The sequence below is a fragment of the Oncorhynchus keta genome, chromosome 10 (assembly GCF_023373465.1).
Source record: "Oncorhynchus keta strain PuntledgeMale-10-30-2019 chromosome 10, Oket_V2, whole genome shotgun sequence".
Taxonomy (NCBI): Eukaryota; Metazoa; Chordata; class Actinopteri; order Salmoniformes; family Salmonidae; genus Oncorhynchus; species Oncorhynchus keta.
Window position 1 is genome coordinate 33,615,065 of NC_068430.1, and position 24,063 is coordinate 33,639,127.

At 41.5% G+C, this 24,063-nt stretch overlaps 1 protein-coding gene across 3 annotated transcripts; it reads left to right on the forward strand.

The window, feature by feature from the left end:
• Window positions 1–634: 634 nt before the first annotated feature.
• On the forward strand, window positions 635–23,089 carry LOC118388549 (guanine nucleotide-binding protein G(i) subunit alpha-3-like). Of its 3 annotated transcripts, none has more exons than XM_035777740.2 (9): window positions 635–839; window positions 1,217–1,381; window positions 2,374–2,416; window positions 2,634–2,775; window positions 4,371–4,528; window positions 11,140–11,268; window positions 11,515–11,644; window positions 11,759–11,912; window positions 20,379–23,089. In XM_035777740.2, exons 2-9 carry the CDS (start codon window positions 1,264–1,266, stop codon window positions 20,567–20,569), a joined length of 1,065 nt encoding a protein of 354 aa, XP_035633633.1. In that variant the 5' UTR covers window positions 635–839; window positions 1,217–1,263; the 3' UTR covers window positions 20,570–23,089. The 3 variants fall into 3 exon arrangements, with proteins under 3 accessions (XP_035633633.1, XP_035633632.1, XP_052382853.1); XM_035777739.2 differs by having other exon boundaries at window positions 636–839; window positions 1,213–1,381; XM_052526893.1 differs by lacking the exon at window positions 635–839 and having other exon boundaries at window positions 850–1,381.
• Window positions 23,090–24,063: the final 974 nt, after the last annotated feature.

The following is a 24,063-nucleotide window of genomic DNA, read 5'->3' on the forward strand; positions in this document are numbered from 1 at the left end:
ATATATACAAAAACACTAATGTCCACAAACACCACGCTTTTTAAACTATAATAAAATCTACAGTATTTAGTTTTCATATGCCCTACCCAATCTCCTCCCCCAAATCACAGTTTGTTCCACCCATAAGTGAGAAACCTACATGCCAAGTATACACAATTTATTGTGTTCCCTACAGGTTAAAGAAAAGAGTAGATCTGAACTATCCATTCAGACCCCAGTCCTACCTACAGGTTATGGAAAATGTGCTCTTTTAGTATTTCTACAGAAGGTTTCCCGAAGGAGAAAGCCTCCACTTCTATGTCAAGGATTAGAAAACAAAAACACTATAGTAAATACTACAGTAATGTCTGCAAAAACACTACAGTAAATACTACAGTATACTACAGTGCTCAAAAACACTACAGTAAATACTACAGTCCACAAAAAACACTACAGTAAATACTACAGTATAGTACAGTCTGCAAAAACACTACACTAATTACTATAGTATATACTACAGTTATTTGACTGAAAACTCGAAATTCTCCTAGACCCCCTGATTGAGAATCACTATAATCAATTACTGATAGATATTAACTTCATTTCCCATTAGCCCGGCAATTATTTTCCTCAATTTCCGCGTCACGTGGCTCTGAAAGTAAACATATTTTGCTCTTCTGCGTTATTATAGGACCAGACAAGTTTGAACAGTTAACAGACAATAGTATTTAGAAGTGTGTGAGTATTTTGAGTCACTGTCAAGGGTGTTTAGATTGTAGCTATTTATTTTTAGTGAAGTTATAACTCAGCTCTCTAGCTCAATTGTTACACAGCCAACGCAACGCGGAAAGAACATACAGGTAGTAAATGTTATAAAGTGAAGTTTCTAGCTAGCCAATTAAGTTAATGTTGTAACTAATGTTAACTACTTAATTTCTTCGTATGAATTTCTTGCTCTTCTATCAAAAGTATTCGGCTTCCTCCATGTGCATAGAAAAAGCTAACAAATATTTGTATGGTTAACGTGCTAGTTTCCCGGCCAACGCCTTTCTCCCTTCCTTTTTTCTCATGCTCGTCGTAGCACACATTTCGTTTGAAAATGTGTCGTAGTTGACAGAATTCTGCGTCAAGCGCTTGAAAGACACAGCAATACAATTTTGTAGAATTAGGGATGACATTCTTTCTTTTTACTGAACACCTTCGTTTTTTTCCATTTGGTCGGCTTGTCAAAAGCCAGGTAGATTATAAGAGACATTTTCATAGGTTTTACCTGCTGGGATCAAAATGGGTTGTACACTAAGTGCCGAAGATAAAGCTGCCATGGAGAGGAGTAAAAATATTGATCGGAATCTGAGAGAAGCTGGCGAAAAGGCATCAAGTGAAGTCAAACTGTTGCTTCTAGGTGAGTGTTCATATGTGACTGACATTCGCAGCTAGTATATCAATTATATGAGATCTGGAGAGGGTGTCTGTCTAACTGATCGAATTACTGTTATGTATGGCTCATGACTAGCTTTCGAAAACTCTTCTGTATTTAGGGTTTGAGGTTACATTCGGCCACATTTGGGTCCGTGTGAACTACAATTCCGACCCTATGTTTTTTAACATGTTGAAAAGTCAATCATCGCTTTCAAATCGGTTTTCGAGACAAACGCGTTGCCCCTTATCGTTCATATCAGCGAGAAATACTCTTAAAAAAATACCCCCCCCTTGCACACATTTGTTTGAGATAATTATCGCAGGTTGCCACCTATGGCTTTCATAAACAAGAGATGTGATATGGCCGTGTGGGAACACATTGTTTTAAACTTTTTTTCCTGTTTTGAAAATGATTTCTCGCGAATAAAAAAAAATATGCTCCTTATGTTTCCAAAAACATACTGCAAGTGTTAATGTTTAGAGCAAGCGTCTCGCTAATTTTAAAAATATGCTCCTTATGTTTCCAAAAACATACCGCAAGTGTTAATGTTTAGAGCAAGCGTCTGGGCTCTTAACAAAACACCCCCAGTCAGAAGATACCATGGTCAATAGGCGCTAAAGCAGTCATGAGCCTACCCTGTTCATAGATGCTACCTGGCAATGGTTATGGTGGAACCTACTTTAATCAAATGAAAGCTGTCATTACAATTCAGTCTTCCACAGACTGCATAAAAAAAACACTTTAGCGTTCATGCTTATGATGTAGCCTGATGTTTTCCCCTATATTCTCAGGGCAGGTGCAAAGGCCCCAAAACAGTAGGGGGTTGTAGAACTGTCACAGATGGAATCAGCTGGTTCTGAGCTCTGACTGTGCATGTTTGTTGTTGTATCTCTACACATTTAGTAGAGCTAAGGATTTGAAACTTCTCCTGATCTTATGTCTGTTTTCTTTGCCTTTAAACATTCCACTTCAAGGTGCTGGAGAGTCTGGGAAAAGCACAATTGTAAAGCAGATGAAGTGAGTACATGTTTCAAATGTTTTGTGCACACCCAAAAGAAAATAAGAAACTAGCATTCTGTTTACACCTTTTGACCGATTTTAGGAACCCATGTGAAGTGCTGTATCAGCTATGAGCCTTTGCGATATGATGTTATCTATGTCACGAGGCCTAGATTAGATGTTGACCGCAAGCACCAGTAAGATGCGCATGTTAACCTTCTCTTCCTGCCCCCAGAATTATCCATGAGGACGGGTACACACAGGAGGAGTGCAGCCAGTACAGAGTGGTGGTTTACAGCAACACCATCCAGTCCATCATCGCCATCATCAGAGCTATGGGCAGGCTGGGCATAGACTTTGGGGACACAGCACGATCAGTGAGTCAGCTTGAAGATTATTTTACATTCCAGTGCTCTTAATTAGTTTAGTAGATTATGTTAGACTAATTTACTATTGTTTCCTTGTAAAATGCCATAGTAAGTGTTTCTATTTATGTTGTTATGACTACAAGGAAGTACATATTTCACAAGAACAGTGTACAGAATGATCTACTGGTTGCAGTGACATTTTTTTCCAAATTGTATTCATCACATGCTTCGTAAAAAAATTAGGCATGGACTAACACTGAAATGCTTACTTACAGGCCCTTCCAAACAATGCAGAGAGAAACAATAGAAAAGTAAAACATGTAATAATACATACACAGTGAGTAATGGCTATATAAAATGAGTACCAGTACCAAGTCGATATGCAGGGGTACGAGGTAATCGAAGTATGTATGTGTGTGTGTGTGTGTGTGTGTGTGTGTGTGTACTAGGCATATAATGACAGATGGTAAACAGTAGCAGCAGTGTATGTGATGAGTCAAAAAAATGAGTGCAAAAAAGGCTCAATGCTGATTGTCCGGGTAGCTATTTGGCTAACTATTTAGCAGTCTTATGGCTTTGGGGTAGAAGCTTTTCAGGATCCTGTTTGTTCTAAACTTGGGGCATTGGTACCGCTTACCATGCGGTAGCAGAGGACAACAGTCTAGGAACAACATGTATGGTCAGCATGTGAAGTAAATCACTTGAAACCTGACTGCACCGAACATGTTGATTTGGGAGTCGGGTAGACAGTATCCCGGTGTATTTTGAAATACCATCAGTAAAAAAAAATGTATATACATTTGAGTATTAGTACTTTGTTAAATAAATACCTTCTGTCAACTTGTGTACTAGGTAATGAATAAAGCAGACCGTGTTAATCATTTTGCCTGTTAGATTATTTTTCATTATTAAGCTTACTGGTACTAGTTTCACAAGACATGTTTGAGCCAGTCACATGTGTTTGTTTACAAAGAAACACAACTAGTAAAATGGATGTTTCACAAGGGTACTGTCACTCTGGTAGTGCTACTTAAGTGAGGTGATCAAGTTGCAATTGTATGAAATTCACTACTGTTGTTTCCCAGCTATATATCGTATAACTATTAAGTTAACTATCAAATTGTGCCAAATAAATTGTCCCAAGTTGGGTTTAGCTAAGTGGCTAATGTTAGCTTGCAAGCTCAAGCTTCTTGGTAGCTGCAGCAGAGACAATCCCCTCCTGGATTAAGATCCCTGCTGTTTAATATTTATTTTGTGCGTGCTGCAAACTATGTTTTGAGAGGCTTTGAGATACTGGGTTTTCTTGGTAGTAAATGTTTCTATGAGCTTGTTAGCATTTACCAAGCATCCACTATGGGGATTCCTTAGTACTTGTTAGCATTCTGGTAAATTATGATTTTTGTGGGGGGGATAGCACCCCCTGTGTGCACTACCAGTAATACCATATATCCCAGGACAGCGCAGGCACAGTATGGAAAACTGGATTCCGCCCAACCCTATTTGGGATTGACGTTTTTCTATTGTCATACTGTGTTTCCACGATAGACGAGCGTTGTTGTTTCCTGTTGGTAACTGTGGTTTTATTTGTTTTGCTGTGTCTCCAGGATGATGCCCGCCAGCTTTTTGCCTTGGCCAGCTCTGCAGAGGAAGGGGTCATGACCCCTGAACTGGCTGGGGTCATCAAGAGGTTATGGCAGGACGGAGGGGTCCAGATCTGCTTTGGCAGGTCTAGAGAATACCAGCTTAACGACTCTGCCTCATAGTAAGAGCATTACAAATCTCTGCTCTAACACAACTTGAATCAAATATTATAACGACTAGAGAACCATTATGACTGATTGGAGGAATATTGGTTATCCTCAAACATGAGAAGCGAGACTGTAATCCAAATGACTGTAATTCATCCAAGGTTAGGGAAAGCCTGATCTGAAAATAATATTTGAGTTCTAGAAAATCATTGGAAATAGGTACAAGTTCATTACACTTCTCCCTAAGTTCTTATGTGACATGTTAATCAGGAGGCTGCGGCCTGGACTAATTTCGTATACATTGAAATGTTTTTCTGTTTTCCACTGCCTCTGTTGGGAGCTTGCTTTTCATTTTTTTTTACTGTACTATCAACAGGCTACAGATTGAGTATTTATTAGATTCCCCATTAGCTGCTGACAAGGCAGCAGCTAATCTTCCTGGGGTCCAAACAGGAATTAAACAATAGCTTACATCATAAATAAAATAGTACATCAAACTAGACATTGCATTATACATACAGTATGTACATTGCTCCATTACTTCAAATATACATTATAAAATGTACAATACAACAATACACTATTACAATGTGTGGGTGTGTAAAGAGTAAGGCTGGCACAATGACTGTATTATGGATGAAGACCGTAATGAAAAAATAAACGCCAGAACTGTTTAATTGAATCGCTGGTGTTAGAATCGAGGCTAACGAGCAGTCATCACAGTGTAATAAATGCATTTAATATACAGTGCATTCCGAAAGTACCCCTGGACTTTTTCCACATTTTTGTTACGTTACGGCCTTATTCTAAGAAAGCCGTTCGGCATGTACTTGGTGTCCACGTCAAACCAAAACTTAATTCCAAACTTGTCTGGTATATTCGCAATGTATTGCGCAAAGCAACAAACCTTTGTTGTGAACAATTGTTCATCAACAGGGATCTTCTCTCCTGGTTTGCAATGCTGTTCTGTACAAACGTCAGATACCATGGCAAATGTGTCTGTTTTCAGATTTCTCGTTTCTGTGTCATCAAAACGGAGGTAATGCATGATCTCTCTGAAGCGATCATGTTACATGATTTGCTGATGTTTTTGCTTGAGCTGTATGGGCTGCTCTCTGTGACGACATTTTGTGCTGATAATCGGCCCGTAGCTTGTTCTTCCAATGTTGGGAGAATGGGTGGAGGAGGAGGGTCAATGGGGGGGAAGACCATAAAACAAATTACATGCCCTCCGAAAACTTGTTATAGCTCCAGTTATGTATGTGATATTATGATTCTAACAATGGCAGTGTGTTATTTAGGAAAAGTGAAGGACGGAGGCTTGACTGAGTGATTTAATTTAATTAATAAGCAGTCAATGACTGCTTTAGCAGATCTAGTGTTAAGTATAATTTAGATTATTTTTTTATTTATTTTTACGAACAGCTGACTGAAAAGAGGGTGGCCGGGCATTCGTGTGGTTGAGTCCGTTTCTGCGGTAACGTGGACTCTAACAACGTGACTAAACTTTGTTGCTCCTTGCTGAAACAAGCAAGATGTAGAACACTAAGGTAACCTGCCTAAATTGTAGAACACTAAGGCAACCCGTAGCACTCATGTCCGTAGCCATGGAGTACTTTGAAAGGCTGGTAATGGCTCACATTAACATCATTATCCCAGAAACCCTAGACCCACTCACTCCAATTTGCATACTTCCCAAACAGATCCACAGATGATGCAATCTCTATTGCACTCCACACTGCCCTTTCCCACCTGGACAAAAGGAACACCTACTATTCATTGACTACAGCTCCGTGTTCAACACCATAGTGCCCTCAAAGCTCATCACTAAGTCAAAGATCCTGGGACTAAACACCAACTGGATCCTGGACTTCCTGACAGACCGCATCTAGGTGGTAAGGGTAGTTAACAACACATCCTTGATTCAAGTTCCTTGGTGTCCACATCACCAACAAGTTCTCTTAATCCAAACACATCAAGACAGTTGTGAAGACAAAGGCTATTCCCCCTGAGGAAACTAAAAAGATTTGGCATGGGTCCTCAGATCCTCAAAAGTTCTACAGCTGCAACATCGAGAGCATCCTGATGGGTTGCATCACTGCCTGGTTTGGCAGCAACTGCTTGGCCTCCGACCAGAGGGTAATGCGTACGGCAGGTACATCACTTTGGATAATCTGCCTGCCATCCAGGACCTCTACACCAGATGGTGTCAGAGGAAGGCCCTAAAAATGGTCAAAGACCCCAGCCACCTCAGTCAGACTGTTCTCTCTACTACCGCATGGCAAGCCATACCGGAGCACCAAGTCTAGGACCAAAAAGCTTCTCAACAGCTTTTACCCCCAAGTCATAAGACTCCTGAACTTCTACTAAGATGGCTACCCAGACTATTTGCATTGTCCCTCCCCCCCAACCCCCTTTACGCTGCTGCTACCCTATGTTTATCATATATGCATAGTCACTTTAACCATACATTCATGTACGTACTACCTCCAATTAGCCCAACTAACTGGTGACCCCGCACATTGACTACCCAGACTATCTGCATTGTGCCCCACCACCCACCAACCCCTCTTTTACGCTACTGCTACTCTCTGCTCAATTAGCCCGACTAACCGGTGCCTGTATATAGCCTCGCTACTGTTATTTTTCCCTCTTTTTACTGTTTATTTTTTCGTATTTCTTTACTTATCTATTGTTCACCTAATACCTTTTTATTTTTTCCTTAAATGTCATTGTTGGTTAGAGCCTGTAAGTAAGCATTTCACTGTAAGGTCTACTACACCTGTAGAAGGTCAGCATCAGCACATGTAACGGATGTGAAACGCTAGCTTAGTTATCGGTGGTGCGCGCTAAATAGTGTTTCAATCGGTGACGTCACTTGCTCTGAGACCTTGAAGTAGTAGTTCCCCTTGCTCTGCAAGGGCCGCGGCTTTTGTGGAGCGATGGGTAACGATGCTTCGAGGGTGACTGTTGTTGATGTGTGCAGAGGGTCCCTGGTTCGTGCCCGGGTATGGGCGAGGGGACGGTCTAAAGTTATACTGTTACACACACATAGAAATGATGGCAGCACATGCATATTTTTTTGCTTTTATATACAGTACCAGTCAAAGTTTGGACACCTACTCATTCAAGGGTTTTTCTTTTCTTTTTACTATTTTCAACATTGTAGAGTAATAGTGAAGACATCAACCTTGAACGAACACATATGGAATCATGTAGTAAGCAAAAAAAGTGTTAAACAAATCAAAATACATTTTATTTTTGAGATGCTTCTAAGTAGCCACCCTTGGCCTTGATGACAGCTATGCACACTCTTGGCATTCTTTCAATCAGCTTTTTTGGAACCAAAAATCTCAAATTTGGACTCCTCAGACCAAAGGACAGATTTCCACTGGTCTAATGTCTGTTTTTCATGTTTCTTGGCCCAAGCAGATCTCTTCTTCTTATTGGTGTCGTTTAGTAGTTTTTTTTGTTGTTGCAGCAATTCGACCATGAAGACCTGACTCACGCAGTCTTGAGCTGTTCTTGCCATAATATGGACTTGGACTATTACCACCCCTACCTTGTCACAAATGTGTTATTTTATAGCGTTGATGTCTTCACTATTCTATAATGTAGAAAATGTGTAAAAAATAAAGAAAAACCATTGAATGAGTAGGTGTGTCTAAGCTTTTGACTGGTACTGTGTGTAATATATAGATATACAGTGCCTTGCGAAAGTATTCGGCCCCCTTGAACTTTGTGACCTTTTGCCACATTTCAGGCTTCAAACATGAAGATATAAAACTGTATTTTTTTTGAAGAATCAACAACAAGTGGGACACAATTATGAAGTGGAATGACATTTATTGGATATTTCAAACTTTTTTTTAACAAATCAAAAACTGAAAAATTGGGAAACTGGGAGATGAATTCACCTTTCAGCAGGACAATAGTCTAAAACACAAGGCCATATCTACACTGAAGTTGCTTACCAAGAAGACAGTGAATGTTACTGAGTGGCAGAGTTACAATGACTTAAATCTTCTTGAAATCCATAGCAAGACCTGAAAAATGCTTGTCTCACAATGATGAAAACAACCAATTTGACAGAGCTTGAATAATTTTGAAAAGAATAATGGGCAAATGTTGCCCAATCCAGGTGTGGAAACCTCTTAGAGACTTACCCAGAAAGAATCACAGCTGTAATCACTGCCAACGGTGATTCTAGCAAGTATTGACTCAGGGGGTTGAATACTTTCTTATCAAGATAGTTCCTTTCGCAAGTGTTCAGACCCCTTGACTTTTTCCACATTTAGTTACGTTACAGCCTTATTCTAAAATGTGTGATTTAAAAAAAACAAAAAAATATCCACCCACATACAATACCCCATAATGACAAAGCAAAAACAGGTTTCTAGAAATCTCTATTAAAAATGAACAGAGATACCTTATTTACTTAAGTATTCAGACCCTTTTCTGTGATATTTGACATTGCGCTCAGATGCATCCTGTTTCCATTGATTATCCTTGATGTTTCTACAACTTATATTGATTTGGAAAGGCACACACCTGTCTATTATAAGGTCCCACAGTTGACCGTGCATGTCGGAACAAAAACCAAGCCATGAAGTCGAAGGAAGTGTCCGTAGAGCTACGAGACAGGATTGTGTCAACGGATCTGGGGAAGCGTACCAAAACATTTCTGCACGCACCTAAAGGGCTCTGACCATGAGAAACAAGATTGTCTGGTCTGATGAAACCAAGATTGAACTCTTTGGCCGGAATACCAAGCGTCACACCTGGAGGAAACCTGGCACCATCCCTACGGTGAAGCATGGTGGTGGCAGCATCATGCTGTGGGGATTTTCTTTAGCAGCAGGGACTGGGATTCTAGTCAGGATCTAGGGAAAGATGAATGGAGCAAAGTACAGATATCCTTGACGAAAACCTGCTCCAGTGCTTAGGACCTCAGACTGGGGTGAAGGTTTACCTTCCAACAGGACAACAACCCTAAGCATACAGCCAAGACAACGCAGGAGAGGCTTCGGGACGTCTCTGAATGTACTTGAGTGGCCCAGCCAGATCCAGGAAATTAACCTGATCGAACATCTCTGGAGAGACTTGAAAATAGCTGTGCAGCACCGCTCCCCATCCAACCTGACAGAGCTTCAGAGGATCTGCAGAGAATAACTGGAGAAACTCCCCAAATACAGGTGTGCCAAGCTTGTAGCATCATACTCAAGGCTGTAATTGCTTAGTAAAGGCTCTGAATAGTTATGTAAATGTCATATTTCAGTTATTTAATACATTTCAACATTTTTCTAAAAACCTGTTTTTCTTTGTCATTATGTGGTATTGTGTGTAAATTAATGATTTTTATTTATTTAAAAAAATTAATTTTAGAATAAGGCTGTAATGTAACAGTGGAAATAGTTAAGGGGTCTGAATCTTTAAGGAATACCTAGGATAGGATAAAGTAATCCTTCTCACCCCCCTTAAAAGATTTAGATGCACTATTGTAAAGTGGCTGTTCCACTGGATGTCATAAGGTGAATGCACCAATTTGTAAGTCGCTCTGGATAAGAGCGTCTGCTAAATGACTTAAATGTAAATGTAATGAATACTTTTCAAATGCACTGTGTTCGTGTTTTATTTTACAAATGTTAGATTTTTTTTTCTTCCACTTTGACATTAGAGTATTTGGTGTAAACAATTTTTAAAAATACAATTAAATTCATTTTCATCCCAGTTTGTAACACAACAAAATGTGGAAAAAGACAAGGGGTGTGAATACTTTCTGAAAATACATGCACGTAATTACAGTTACTTATCCTAAAATAATGGTTTATGCAAGTAATTTTGGATTGACAAATGAAAGTTTGATGTTTTGGAATACTGAATCTCTAATAGAGCTCAGTACAGTTTTTGAATGGTAAACTAGGAAACACTCATTAACCAAACACGCATTCTCCCAAACCTGCTTTTCTGTAATGCACCAATATTTGGGAAATATTAGGACAAATAAAATGTTTGCGTTTTGTAATTTTTGCTTAGTCTGATAGTGTGCCTTTTTGTTATTTTATCTAAATATGTGTACATAAAAATAACACAAGTAATTATTACCAAAAAAACAATATTCAGGAAAGGTTGTGTTATGAGAAATTACTAAGTACATGTTAAGTGTCATGTTTAACTCAGGCCTTTTCATTAAGTTAGCGTTGTTAAAACTTATTAGAAAGGGATTTGTTTTACCTTTTTGAACTTAATGATAATTCTTGCTAGGGTAGTTGTGGAAGTTGTGGTAAAATGCATAATATATGTGCAATAAACATAACAATGATTATGAAATAGATACATAAAGATCCTAATCTTAGTGATCCAAGTGGAATTATGGTGGAAAATATTTTGTCAATTTCTTTTGGGTCAAGTGTCAGTTTTGTGAGAATTGCCCATATGATTACTCTGAGTTTGTTTTGGGTATAGTTTTCTTTGTTTACTTTGTATTCCTCCCATATTGGCTTAATTTGTTCACTTGCATTGTTGTTCACATCCATGGTTGATCCAAAACCAGAACTTCTATTACATAACTAGTAGTGTATGTAAGTAATTTATGTTAAGTCAGTTTCCTTTTCTTCCTCTTCAGTTACCTGAATGACCTGGACAGGATATCCCAGCAGAACTACGTGCCCACGCAGCAGGATGTCCTGCGCACCAGAGTCAAGACCACCGGCATTGTGGAGACACACTTCACATTCAAGGACCTCTACTTCAAGTCAGTAAGCTGTTAACACAGCACTCCGTGCGCCGACTTACACTAATAATACCTGAGGACCATTGTCCCTACAGTTAGTGATTCACTAATGTAGAAAATCGCAAAGCTGTCTGTACAACACCCTAGTGACTACAATTTACTGTAAAAGTGTTGTCTTTCTCTCTCCCACTCATTCCCTTTTTTAATGTCCTCTCTTCTCTCAATTCCTCATGTTATTTATCTCTGTCTGAATCTCCGTGGCTGCAGGATGTTTGATGTGGGGGGTCAGAGGTCCGAGAGGAAGAAGTGGATCCACTGCTTCGAGGGAGTCACAGCCATCATCTTCTGTGTTGCGCTCAGTGACTATGACCTGGTGTTGGCTGAGGATGAGGAGATGGTGAGTGGGTCAGGGCATAAACTCTAGATCTATAGTCCTGTGGTAATGACATGATACTCTTTATCAAAAGTGATTGCCCACACGCTGACCCTAACACTGCTCATCTCTCCACAGAACCGTATGCATGAGAGCATGAAGCTGTTTGACTCCATCTGCAACAACAAGTGGTTCACGGGCACCTCAGTCATCCTCTTTCTCAACAAGAAGGATCTGTTTGAGGACAAGATCCAGAAGAGCCCCCTCACTATCTGCTACCCAGAGTACTCCGGTACATCTTTAACTCTTTACACTCATTGGAATTGGCCTGTATGGATAGGGATACATTTAAATGTTTCTTACAGAAGAAATATGAAAAGCCTATGCACAACCATTTAAACAATTGAAAGGAAACAGTTTGTAGATTATGGAAAAAATATTAGACTAAAGGTAGGGACACAACAGTTCACCTGACACAAGACTGAATTCTAACAAGCCGCTGTTGATTTGATGTGCGTTATACATTTTCTGTACTTTTCGCCACATTTGTGGATAAGAAATCTGAAAATACTCTGGGTACATTCAGTAACATGATAAGAATATTCCTGGAAAATGTGGGGTAGATGCAACACAAAACAAAAATATGATTGTTTGAGTGAGAGGACTAACTGGTATCTCCAAGTGGCCACACAACTCTCCAGAGTGTGCACAGTTAAGTAATTCGAGTTGTGGCTGAAAGACGACATGAATAACATACAGCTGGCGGGTTATACACTGTATCGGCAGGATAGAACCGCAACCTCTAAGGCAGGTGGTGACGGTCTATGTATATTTGTAAACAACAGCTGGTGCATGATATCTAAGGAAGTCTCGGTTTTGCTCACCTGAGGTAGAGTATCTCATCAGCTGTAGACCACACTATCTACCTAGAGTTTATCTATATTCTTCGTAGCTGTCTATGTACCACCACAAACCGATGCTGGCACTAAGATTGCACTCAATGAGCTGTATACGGCCATAAGCTAACAGGAAATGCTTATCCAGAGGCGGCGCTCCTAGTGGCCAGGGAATTTAACGCAGGGAAACTTTTATATCCGTTTTACCTAATTTCTACCAGCATGTTAAATGTGCAACCAGAGGGGAAAAAACTCTAGACCACCTTTACTGAACACACAGGGATGCATACAAAGCTCTCCCTCGCCCTCCATTTGGCAAATCTGACCATAATTCTATCCTCCAGGTTCTTGCTTACAAGCAAAAGCTGAAGCACTAGTGACTCGGTCAATAAAAAAAGTGGTCAGATGAAGCAGATGCTAAGCTACAGGACTATTTTGCTAGCACAGACTGGAATAGGTTCCTGGATTCTTCCGATGGCATTGAGGAGTACACCACATCATTCACTGGCTTTGTCAATAAGGGCATCGATGACATTGTCCCCACAGTGACTGTACGTACATACCAGAATCCATGGATTACAGGCAACATCCACACTGAACTAAAGGGTAGATCTGCCGCTTTCCAGGAGCAGGACTCGAACCAGGAAGCTTATAAGAAATCCCGCTATGCCCTTCGACGAACCATCAAGCAGTCAAAGCATAAATACAGGACTAAGATCGAATCAAACGACACCGGTTCCGACTCTCGTCGGGTGTGTCAGGGCTTGCAAACTATTAGATTACAAAGGGAAGCACAGCCGCGAGCTTCCCAGTGACACGAGCCTACCAGACAAGCTAAATGACTTCTATGCTCGCTTTGTGGCAAGTAACACTGAAACATGCATGAGCACATCAGCTGTTCTGGACGACGTGAGTAAGACCTTCAAACACGTCAACATTCACAAGGCCTGATGGATTACCAGGATGTGTACTCCGAGCATGCGCTGACCAACTGGCAAGTGTCTTCACTGATATTTTCAACCTCTACCTGTCTGAGTCTGTAATTCCAACATGTTTCAAGCAGACCACCATAGTCCTTGTGCCGAAGATCACTAAGGTAACCTGCCTAAATGACTATCTACCCGTAGCACTCATGTCTGTAGCCATGAGTGCTTTGAAAGGCTGGTCATAGCTCACATCAACACCATCATCCCAGAAATCCTAGACCCACTCCAACTAGCATACCGCCCCAACAGATCTACAGGTGCCGCAATCTCTATTGCACTCTACACTGCTCTTTCCCACCTGGTCAAAAGGAACACCTATGTGAGAATGCTGTTCTTTGACTACAGCTCAGAATTCAACACCATAGTGCCCTCAAAGCTCATCACAAAGCTTAACACCCTGGGACTAAACACCGGGCTGCCCCCAGGTGGTAAGGGTAGGTAACAACACATCCACCACGCTGATCCTCAACATGGGGGCCCCTCAGGGGTGAGTGCTCAGTTCCCTCCTGTATTCCATGTTTACTCATGACTGCATGGCCAGGCACAACTCCCAACACCAGCATTAAGTTTGCCGATGACACAGCAGTGGTAGACCTGATCACTGACGACGACGAGACAGCTTATAGAGAGGAGGTCAGAGACCTGGCCGTGTGGTGCCAGGACAACAACCTCTCTCAAGGTGATCAAGACAAAGGAGATAATTGTGGACTACAGGAAAAGGAGGACCCGAGCATGCCCCGATTCTCATTAACGGGGCTGTAGTGGAGCAGGTTGAGCACTTCAAGTACCTTGGTGTCCACATCAACAAGCTATCTTGGTCCAAGCACGCCAAGACCGTTGTGAAGAGGGCACGACAAAGCCTTTTCCCCCTCGGGAAACTAAAGAAATTTGGCATGGGTCCTCAAATCCTCAAAAGGTTCTACAGCTGCTCCATCAAGAGCATCCTAACTGGTTGCATCACTGCCTGGTATGGCAACTGCTCGGGCTCCGACTGCAATGCACTACAGAGGGGAATGCGTACGGCCCAGTACGTCACTGGGGCTAAGCTTCCTGCCATCCAGGACCTCTGTACCAGGCGGTGTCAGAGGGAGGCCCTAAAAATTTCCAAAGACTCCAGCCACCCTAGTCATGGACTGTTCTCTCTGCTACCGCACGGCAAGCGGTACCGGAGCGCCAAGTCTATTTACAAAATGCTTCTTAACAGCTTCTACCCCAAGCCAGAAGACTCCTGAACAGCTAATCAAATGGCTACCCAGACTATTTGCATTGCACCCCCCTCTTTTACACTGATGCAACTCCCTGTTTATTATCTATGCATATTCACATCAACTGTTTGTACATGTCGGTAGAGTTAGTCAGAAGTTTACATACACCTTAGTCAAATACATTTAAACTCAGTTTTTCACAATTCCTGACATTTACTCCTAGTAAAAATTCCCTGTCTTAGGTCAGTTAGGTCACCACTTTATTTTAAGAATGTAAAATATCAGAATAGAGAATTATTTATTTCAGAGTTTTTTATTTCGCTCATCACATTCCCAGTGGGTCAGAAGTTTACATACACTCAATTAGTATTTGGCAGCATGGCCTTGGGTCAAACGTTTTGGGGAGCATTCCACATGTTTCCCACAATATGTTGGGTAAATGTTGTCCCATTCCTCCTGACAGAGCTGGTGTAACGGGAGTCAGGTTTGTAGGCCTCCTTGCTCGACAATGCTTTTTCAGTTCTGCCCACACATTTTCTATAGGATTGAGGTCAGGACTTTGATGGCCACTCCTATACCTTGACTTTGTTGTCCTTAAGCCATTTTGTCACAACTTTGGAAGTATGCTTGGGGTCATTGTCCATTTGGAAGACCCATTTGTGACCAAGCTGTAACTGACTGTTGCTTCAATATAGCCACATCATTTTTACCTCTTCATGATGCCATCTATTTTGTGAAGTGCACCAGTCCCTCCTGCAGCAAAGCACCCACACAACATGATGCTGCCACCCCCGTGCTTCACGGTTGGGATGGTGTTCTTCGGCTTGCAAGCCTCCCCCTTTTCCCCCCCCAAACATAACGATCATTATGGCCAAACAGTTCTATTTTTGTTTCAACATACCAGAGGACATTTCTCCAAAAAGTACAATATTTGTTCCCATGTGCAGTTGGAAACCGTAGTCTGGCTTTTTTATGGCTGGTTTGCAGCAGTGGCTTCTTCCTTGCTGAGCGGCCTTTGACTTTATGTCGATATAGGACTAGTTTTGCTGTGGATATAGATACTTTTGTACCTGTTTCCTCTAGCATCTTCACAAGGTCCTTTGCTGTTGTTCTGGGATTGATTTGCACTTTTTGTACCAAAGTACGTTCATCTCTAGGGAACAGAATGCGTTTTCTTACTGAGCAGTATGACGGCTGCTTGATCCCATGGTGTTTATACTTGCATACTATTGTTTGTACAGATGAACTTGGTACCTTTAGGTGTTTGGAAATTGCTCCCAAGGATGAACCAGACTTGTGGAGGTCTACAATTTGTTTTCTGAGATCTTGGCTGATTTTCTTTTGATTTCAAATCAAACTTTATTTGTCACATACACATGGTTAGCAGATGTTAATGCGAGTGTAGCGAATTGCTTGTGCTTCTAGTTCCGACAATGCAGTAATAACCAACGAGTAACCTAACAATTCCACAACTACTACCTTATCCACACAAGTGTAAGGGGATAAAGAATATGTTTATAAAGATATATTTATGAGTGCTTGTACAGCACGGCATAGGCCAGATGCAGTAGATGGTATCGAGTACAGTATATACATATGAGATGAGTAATGTAGGGTATGTAAACAAAGTGGCATAGTTTAAAGTGGCTAGTGATACATTTTGAATTGATACATCAATTCCCTTATTAAAGTGGCTGGAGTTGAGTCAGTATGTTGGCAGCAGCCACTCGATGTAAGTGGTGGCTGTTTAACAGTCTGATGGCCTTGAGTGAGATGCTGTTTTTCAGTCTCTCAGTCCCTGCTTTGATGCACCTGTACTGACCTCGCCTTCTGGATGATAGCGGGGTGAACAGGCAGTGGCTCGGGTGGTTGTTGTCCTTGATGATCTTTATGCCCTTCCTGTGACATCGGGTGGTGTAGGTGTCCTGGAGGGCAGGTAGTTTGCCCCTGGTGATGCGTTGTGCAGACCTCACTACCCTCTGGAGAGCCTTACGGTTGAGGGCGGAGCAGTTGCTGTACCAGGCGGTGATACAGCCCGACAGGATGCTCTCGATTGTGCATCTGTAGAAGTTTGTGAGTGCCTTTTGGACAAGCCGAATTTCTTCAGCATCCCGAGGTTGAAGAGGCGCTGCTGCGCCTTCTTCACCACGCTGCCTGTGTGGGTGGACCAATTCAGTTTGTCCGTGATGTGTACGCCGAGGAACTTCACTTACAAACCTCTACTGTCCCGTCGATGTGGATAGGGGGGTGCTCCCTCTGCTGTTTCCTGAAGTCCACTATCATCTCCTTTGTTTTGTTGACGTTGAGTGTGAGGTTATTTTCCTGACGCCACACTCCGAGGGCCCTCACCTCCTCCCTGTATGCCGTCTCGTCGTTGTTGGTAATCAAGCCTACCACTGTAGTGTCGTCCACAAACTTGATTTGAGTTGGAGGCGTGCATGGCCACACAGTCGTGGGAGAACAGGGAGTACAGGAGAGGGCTCAGAACGCACCCTTGTGGGGCCGCAGTGTTGAGGATCAGCGGGGTGGAGATGTTGTTACCTACCCTCACCACCTGGGGGCGGCCCGTCAGGAAGTCCAGTACCTAGTTGCACAGGGCGGGGTCGAGACCCAGGGTCTCGAGCTTGATGACGAGTTTGGAGGGTAATTTGGTGTTAAATGGTGAGCTGGAGTCGATGAACAGCATTCTCACGTAGGTATTCCTCTTGTCCAGATGGGTTAGGGCAGTGTGGTTGCGATGGCGTCGTCTGTGGACCTATTGGGGCGGTAAGCAAATTGGAGTGGGTCTAGGGTGTCAGGTAGGGTGGAGGTGATATGGTCCTTGACTAGTCTCTCAAAGCACTTCATGATGATGGAAGTGAGTGCTACGGGGCGGTAGTAATTTAGCTCAGTTACCTTAGCTTTCTTTGGAACAGGAACAATGGTGGCCCTCTTGAAGCATGTGGGAACAGCAGACTGGGATAAGGATTGATTGAATATGTCCGTAAACACACCAGCCAGCTGGTTTGCGCGTGCTCTCAGGACGTGGCTGGGGATGCCGTCTGAGGCTGCAGCCTTGTGAGGGTTAACACGTTTAAATATTTTACTCACGTCGGTTGCAGTGAAAGAGAGTCCGCATGTTTTGGTAGCGGGCCGTGTCCGTGGCTTCCCCGAAGCGGATCCTGTGTTCTGCTTTTTGCCTAGGACAATAGATCGGATCCCAGCCGGCGACCCAAAACAACGACGTCGTAAAGGGGGCAAACGAAGCGGTCTTCTGGTCAGGCCCCGGAGACGGGCACATCGCGCACCTCTCCCTAGCATACTACTCGCCAATGTCCAGTCTCTTGACCACAAGGTTGATGAAATCTGAGCAAGGGTAGCATTCCAGAGAGACATCTAAGACTAACGTTCTTTGCTTCACGGAAACATGGCTCACTCGAGAGACCCTATCTGAGTCGGTGCAGCCAGCTGGTTTCTTCACGCATCGCGCCGACAGAAACAAGCATCTTTCTGGTATGCCTTATGATTAACGAGACGTGGTGTGATCATAACAATATACAGGAAATCAAGTCCTTCTGTTCACCTGACTTAGAATTCCTCACAATCAAATGTCAACCGCATTATCTACCAAGGGAATTCTCTTAGATTATAATCATAGCTGTATATATTCCCCCCAAGCAGACACATTGATGACCCTTAACAAACTTTATTTGACACTATGTAAACTGGAAACCACACATCCTTAGGCTGCATTCATTGTAGCTGGGGATTTTATCAAGGCTAATCTGAAAACAAGACTCCCTAAATTCTATCAGCATATCGATTGCGCAACCAGAGCTGGTAAAACCCTGGATCATTGTTATTCTAACTTCCGCGACGCATATAAGGTCCTCCCGCGCCCTCCTTTCGGAAAAGCTGACCACGACTCCATTTGTTGCGTCCAGCCTACAGACAGAGACTAAAACAAGAAGCTCCCGCGCTCAGGTCTGTTCAACGTTGGTCCGATCAATCTGAATCCACGCTTCAAGACTGCTTCGATCACGTGGATTGGGATATGTTCCGCATTGCGTCCAACAACAACATTGATGAATACGCTGATTCGGTGAGCGAGTTCATTAGAAAGTGCATTGACAATGTTATACCCACAGCAACGATTAAAACATTCTCAAACCAGAAACCGTGGATTGATGGCAGCATTCGCGCGAAACTGAAACTGCTTTTAACCAGGGCAAGGTGACCGGAAACATGACCGAATACAAACAGTGTAGCTATTCCATCCGCAAGGCAATCAAACAAACAAGCTAAGCGTCAGTATAGAGACAAAGTAGAGTCACAATTCAATCAGAGGCACTGAGTTTGAAGGTAGGCCTTGAAATGCATCCACAGGTACACCTCAAATTATGTCAATTAAGCCTTTCAGAATCTTCTAAAGCCATGACATCATTTTCTGACAAGTCAACTTGTATGTGAACTTCTGACCCACTGGAATTGTGATACATTGAATTATAAGTGAAATAATCTGTCTGTAAACAATTGTAGGAAAAATGAGGAAAAATGACGTGTCAATCACAAAGTAGATGTCCTAACCGACTTGCCAAAAACTATAGTTTGTTAACAAGAACTTTGGAGTGGTTGAAAAAACGAGTTTTATTGACACCAACCTAAGTGAATGTAAACTTCCGACTTCAACTGTATTACCTCAATTACCCCGACTAACTGGTGCCCCCGCACATTGACTCTGTACCGGTTCCCCCTTTATATAGCCTCGCTATTGCTAATTTACTGCTGCTCATTAAATATTTTATACTTATATTTTATTTTTTTATACTATTTTTTTTTTTACTTACCACCCATTTTTCTTAAGTACATTGTTGGTTAAAGGCTTGTAAGTAAGAATTTCACTGTAAGGTCTACACTTGTTGGATTCGGTGCATGTGACAAGTAACATTTGATTTTCAAAATAACTTTTATGACTCAAAGAAGAGTCTTCAACTAAGGTGTTTTTTCTTTTTAGATATCCTAGCTATGCAGTTGAGGAACTAGAGCAAGCACACTTGTAGTTTTTATTTGGAACACATCCCTGCATCCCCGCCATCACACAATTACTGTTGTTTATGCAACCCAAAAACGGTCCATTATGAATCACAACGGTGCTCAAGTTCACAACGGCTGTCAGTCAACCTATACAGCACTGTGAAGCACAGTCTGAGTTCTGACGTCATGTTTAGCCTGTTACTGTGCAGCCACTGCGTACCAATTTTAAGGCACTTATCAGTACCAAAATCTTCCATTTTCCATTTGTGTACGAGTGTAAAGGGCTACTAATACAGTCTTTGACATTTCAGAGATATACAGGTGGATATTTAGGAATCAGCATCCTATAAATCAGCACAAAGCACAATTTCCTGTGGGATTATTATAGTAACTGCAGTGCATTTGCACACAGTGGATTCTTGTTTGGGATGTCTGAGTAATGAGTTATACCTCTATGAAATATTAGCTTGTGCAATATGGGAGGAGCTTCATGGCACACTTTGCTGAAGCAGGATATTTGAGTTTAGCAAGTTTAGTCTATAGTAGGAAATGACTAGTTTGCTCAAAGCAATGTATTAATTAAGTCACACATATATTGCATGTCCTTGTGAGAATAATTGCATAAATTATATTGAAAACATATTCCCCTCTGCTCTAGGTTCAAATGTATTCAAAGAGGCGTCAACCTACATTCAGTGTCAGTTTGAGGACTTGAACAAGCGTAAGGATACAAAGGAGATCTACACCCATTTCACTTGTGCTACTGACACTAAGAACGTGCAGTTTGTCTTTGACTCTGTCACTGACGTCATCATTAAAGCCAACCTGAAGGAAGTCGGCTTGTACTGAGACTCCTGCACCATCATCTGTCTTGTCGTCATCGGGGCTGGAGTGTTTAGGAATCACACATTTACAGGTGTAAATCAATTGTTGCCTTATTGACAGTTAGACCATATACAGGATGGGTTTTTAGACCATAAACTGTTGCCATAATGTATGAATCCTTGGATATTTCAAAACAAGATTACATGGAGCACTTATGTGGTTTTGGTTTTCTATCTTTTTGCTGTTATGGATTCCTTAGCTATGGATTCCTTAGACTGATTTTCTCTAAAATGTCTTTAAAACATTCTGCACTTTTTAGGCTTTCAGCATTCACTGTAAAGGGTTCAAATGTATTAATTACATTGTAAATGTTGAATAAGGGATCACAACTATTATGCATTTTCTGAGTTTTGACAACTTATCTTTATAACTGTCTACACTGAGGGTACAAAACATTAGGAGCACCTTCCTAATATTGAGTTGCACCCACTTTTGCCCTCGGAATAGCCTCAATTTGTTGGCGTATGGACTCTACAAGGTGTTCCACATGGATGCTGGCCCATGTTGACACCAATACTTCCACAATTGTGTCAAGTTGGCTGGATGTCCTTTAAGTGATGGACCGTTCTTGATACACACGGGAAACTGTTGAGTGTGAAAAACCCAGCAGTGTTGCAGTTCTTGGCACACTACTACCATACCCTGTTCAAAGGCACTTAAATATTTTGTCTTGCCCATTCACCCTCTGAATGGCACACATACACAATCCATGTCTCAAGGCTTAAAAATCCTTCTTTAACCTGTCTCCTCCCCTTCATCTACACTGATTTGAAGTGGATTAAACAAGTGATCAATAAGCGATCATAGCATGGAAAGAGTGGATGTTCCTAGTGTTTTGTACACTTAGTGTAAATGGTCATTGCTCAACCTAAGTTGTTGTTGTGGAATTGTGTCCACAAGTGTTAATCAGTATTCTCGTGGGGATTTTAATGTGCTGAATTCTGATTGTATTAATATATCACCATTCAGATCATTACATAACACTGAAGTATTATACTAGCTCTTAGCGGACTGTAAGACATCACTTGATGTTTTAAAACCACTTTGAAAGAAAAAGCGTTTTTTTTATGGTTGCCTTAACTTGTATTATGTTATTTTGGATAGAACTATTTTGTATAAAGATTATTATGGCCTTTCGCTGAAGACAATGGCCTTAATATAAGCTAAAAGTATTTGCCTAGAAGCCATTTTAAATGCTCCTCCTTTTGAAAACATGCTTTAAACATTTTTTTTTACCAGGTGAGTTGACTGAGAATATCTTCTTATTTATAGCAAAGGCCTGGGGATAGTTACAGAAGTCCAGAGGACATATGAATATTAAAAAGAAATCCCTCATGTCGATCACAAGTTGTTTTGTTGAGATCACGAGAAACTATATAAATGGGAGTAGACGTATTGATTAACAGTATGACTGGGGTGGCAGAGCCCACAGTGGATCAGCGCATACGTTTTTATTGATTGCTACACTAAGGGATGGTACATTTAATACTAACCTCGTGCTTTCATTTATGTTTTGAGTTCATTATCCGTTTATAACTTAGCTTGATAACATTCTATGTTACCTTGAGCTAAAAGCTCATGTGGCAGCTAAGCCCTCATGGTGCGTTTAAGCCCTGAACGATGCCTGACGGGCACCTCTGTCTCCCAGGCTGTATGCCACATCAAAGACCACAGCCAATCGCATGCAAGCAACAACGCAGCTAACTTGGCTAGTCTTGTGAGCGAGTTAGCTAGGTAGTCTTGTTATCTATGCTGGTTGTTAGCTTGCATAACTGATATGTGTATTGTAAGGGGCACTTTGTTTTATGGATAATATTTACATTTACAAAGTGGGTGAGCTCTAATCCTGACAGGCTGATCAGATTCAAAGGCTGAAATTGAATCTGATCGGCCTGTCAGGAATGGACACCACTCACTGTAAATGTTATATTAATTGACCTTTTTATAATTATACACATCAGTTATGCAATATAACAAGTTAGCTAGGTAGTCCTGTTAGCTAGCTAGCTCACAAGACTAGCCTAGTTAGTTGCGTTGTTCCTTTCATGATATTGGCTGTGGTCTTCGGGGCGGCACGCAGCCTGGGAGACGACGCCGCTGCCTGTCAGGCAGCATTCAGGGCTTAAATGCCCCGCATTACCTTCAACGCAGCTACAGGGCTCTTTGATATGGTGGTTTTCGTGCATCTGCACATATGAATGGATGATGTGTGCTACTTTTGGTGATCTCGACAAAACAACTTTTGTTATGTAGAAATCATGAGATAAATACATAAGTCATGATCTCGGCATAAGGAGGGAATTGTATTTTTATTCATATGTCCTCTGGGCTTCTGTAGAAAGTTACAAAAACATAAATAAAAATACATAGTTAACCTACAAAATATATAAGCAAGCAAAAAACAATTGCTATTTGGACATTTGAACAGTCTAAATTGAACACACTGAATGTTCCTTCTTGCATTAAAATGGAATGTGGCCCAAACTTGTCTTTTTAATTATTCAATAGTGTCAATTACAATCATAAGATTGTAAAAGACTTGACTTATTATACCAGTAATTATCATATAGTGTCATAGAAATGTTTGTTTGCATTGTATATCTTCTCAAGGTTATATGAGTCAGTGGTTGACAACACCACCTGCAATGGTGGTTATGTCATACAACACACATTTAAATCTTGGGCCTAACAACGTTAATTTATTGTTTAATGGATGCCCCGTTTCACATTTCATCCCCAAACATTTTTTTGACGGGACAATTGGGCTCCCGAGTGGTGCAACGGTCTAAGGCACTGTATCTCAGTGCTAAACTCGTCACTACAGTCCCTGCTTCGAATCCAGGCTGTATCACATCCGGCCGTGATTGGGAGTCCCATAGGGTGGCGCACAATTAGCCCAGCGTCGTCCGGGTTTGTCCGGGGTAGGGGAGGGTTTGGTCGTGGTAAATAATAATTTCTTAACTGACTTGCCTAGTTAAATAAAGGTTAAATACATTTAAAATTGTGATTCGTATGAATTTAATATTTTAAATGATTCACTTTGCCCTTGTAGTATTCGATTCGGGTTGAAGCATGGTTAATCAAAGTAATCATTTGTAAATCGCAAACAGTAATTTTAGGAAAAAAGATGACCTGTAGCCTTCCTTTTGGATTATGTGCTCGACTTGGACAGGAGCTCACCGGAGCTGAGCTGAGTACCAGCACCTCAAATGTTCTAATGCTTGAGCTCTTGTTCGTCTTTATAGAATTTGAGTTCAATAGTATTGTAGGTATCCTGCACCTAAATGGTAACAGTCCAAGTCGAGCATTCATTATGTGGCTACAAAACTTAAAATCAATGTAGTTCATTAGAGGGGGACCCTAACCAGGACTCAAACTGTGGTCCCTGTGAGTGTGAATTTCAAAACCATTATACAAAAAGGCAAAAATGTAAGGTGTTTACATTAATAATGTTTTTT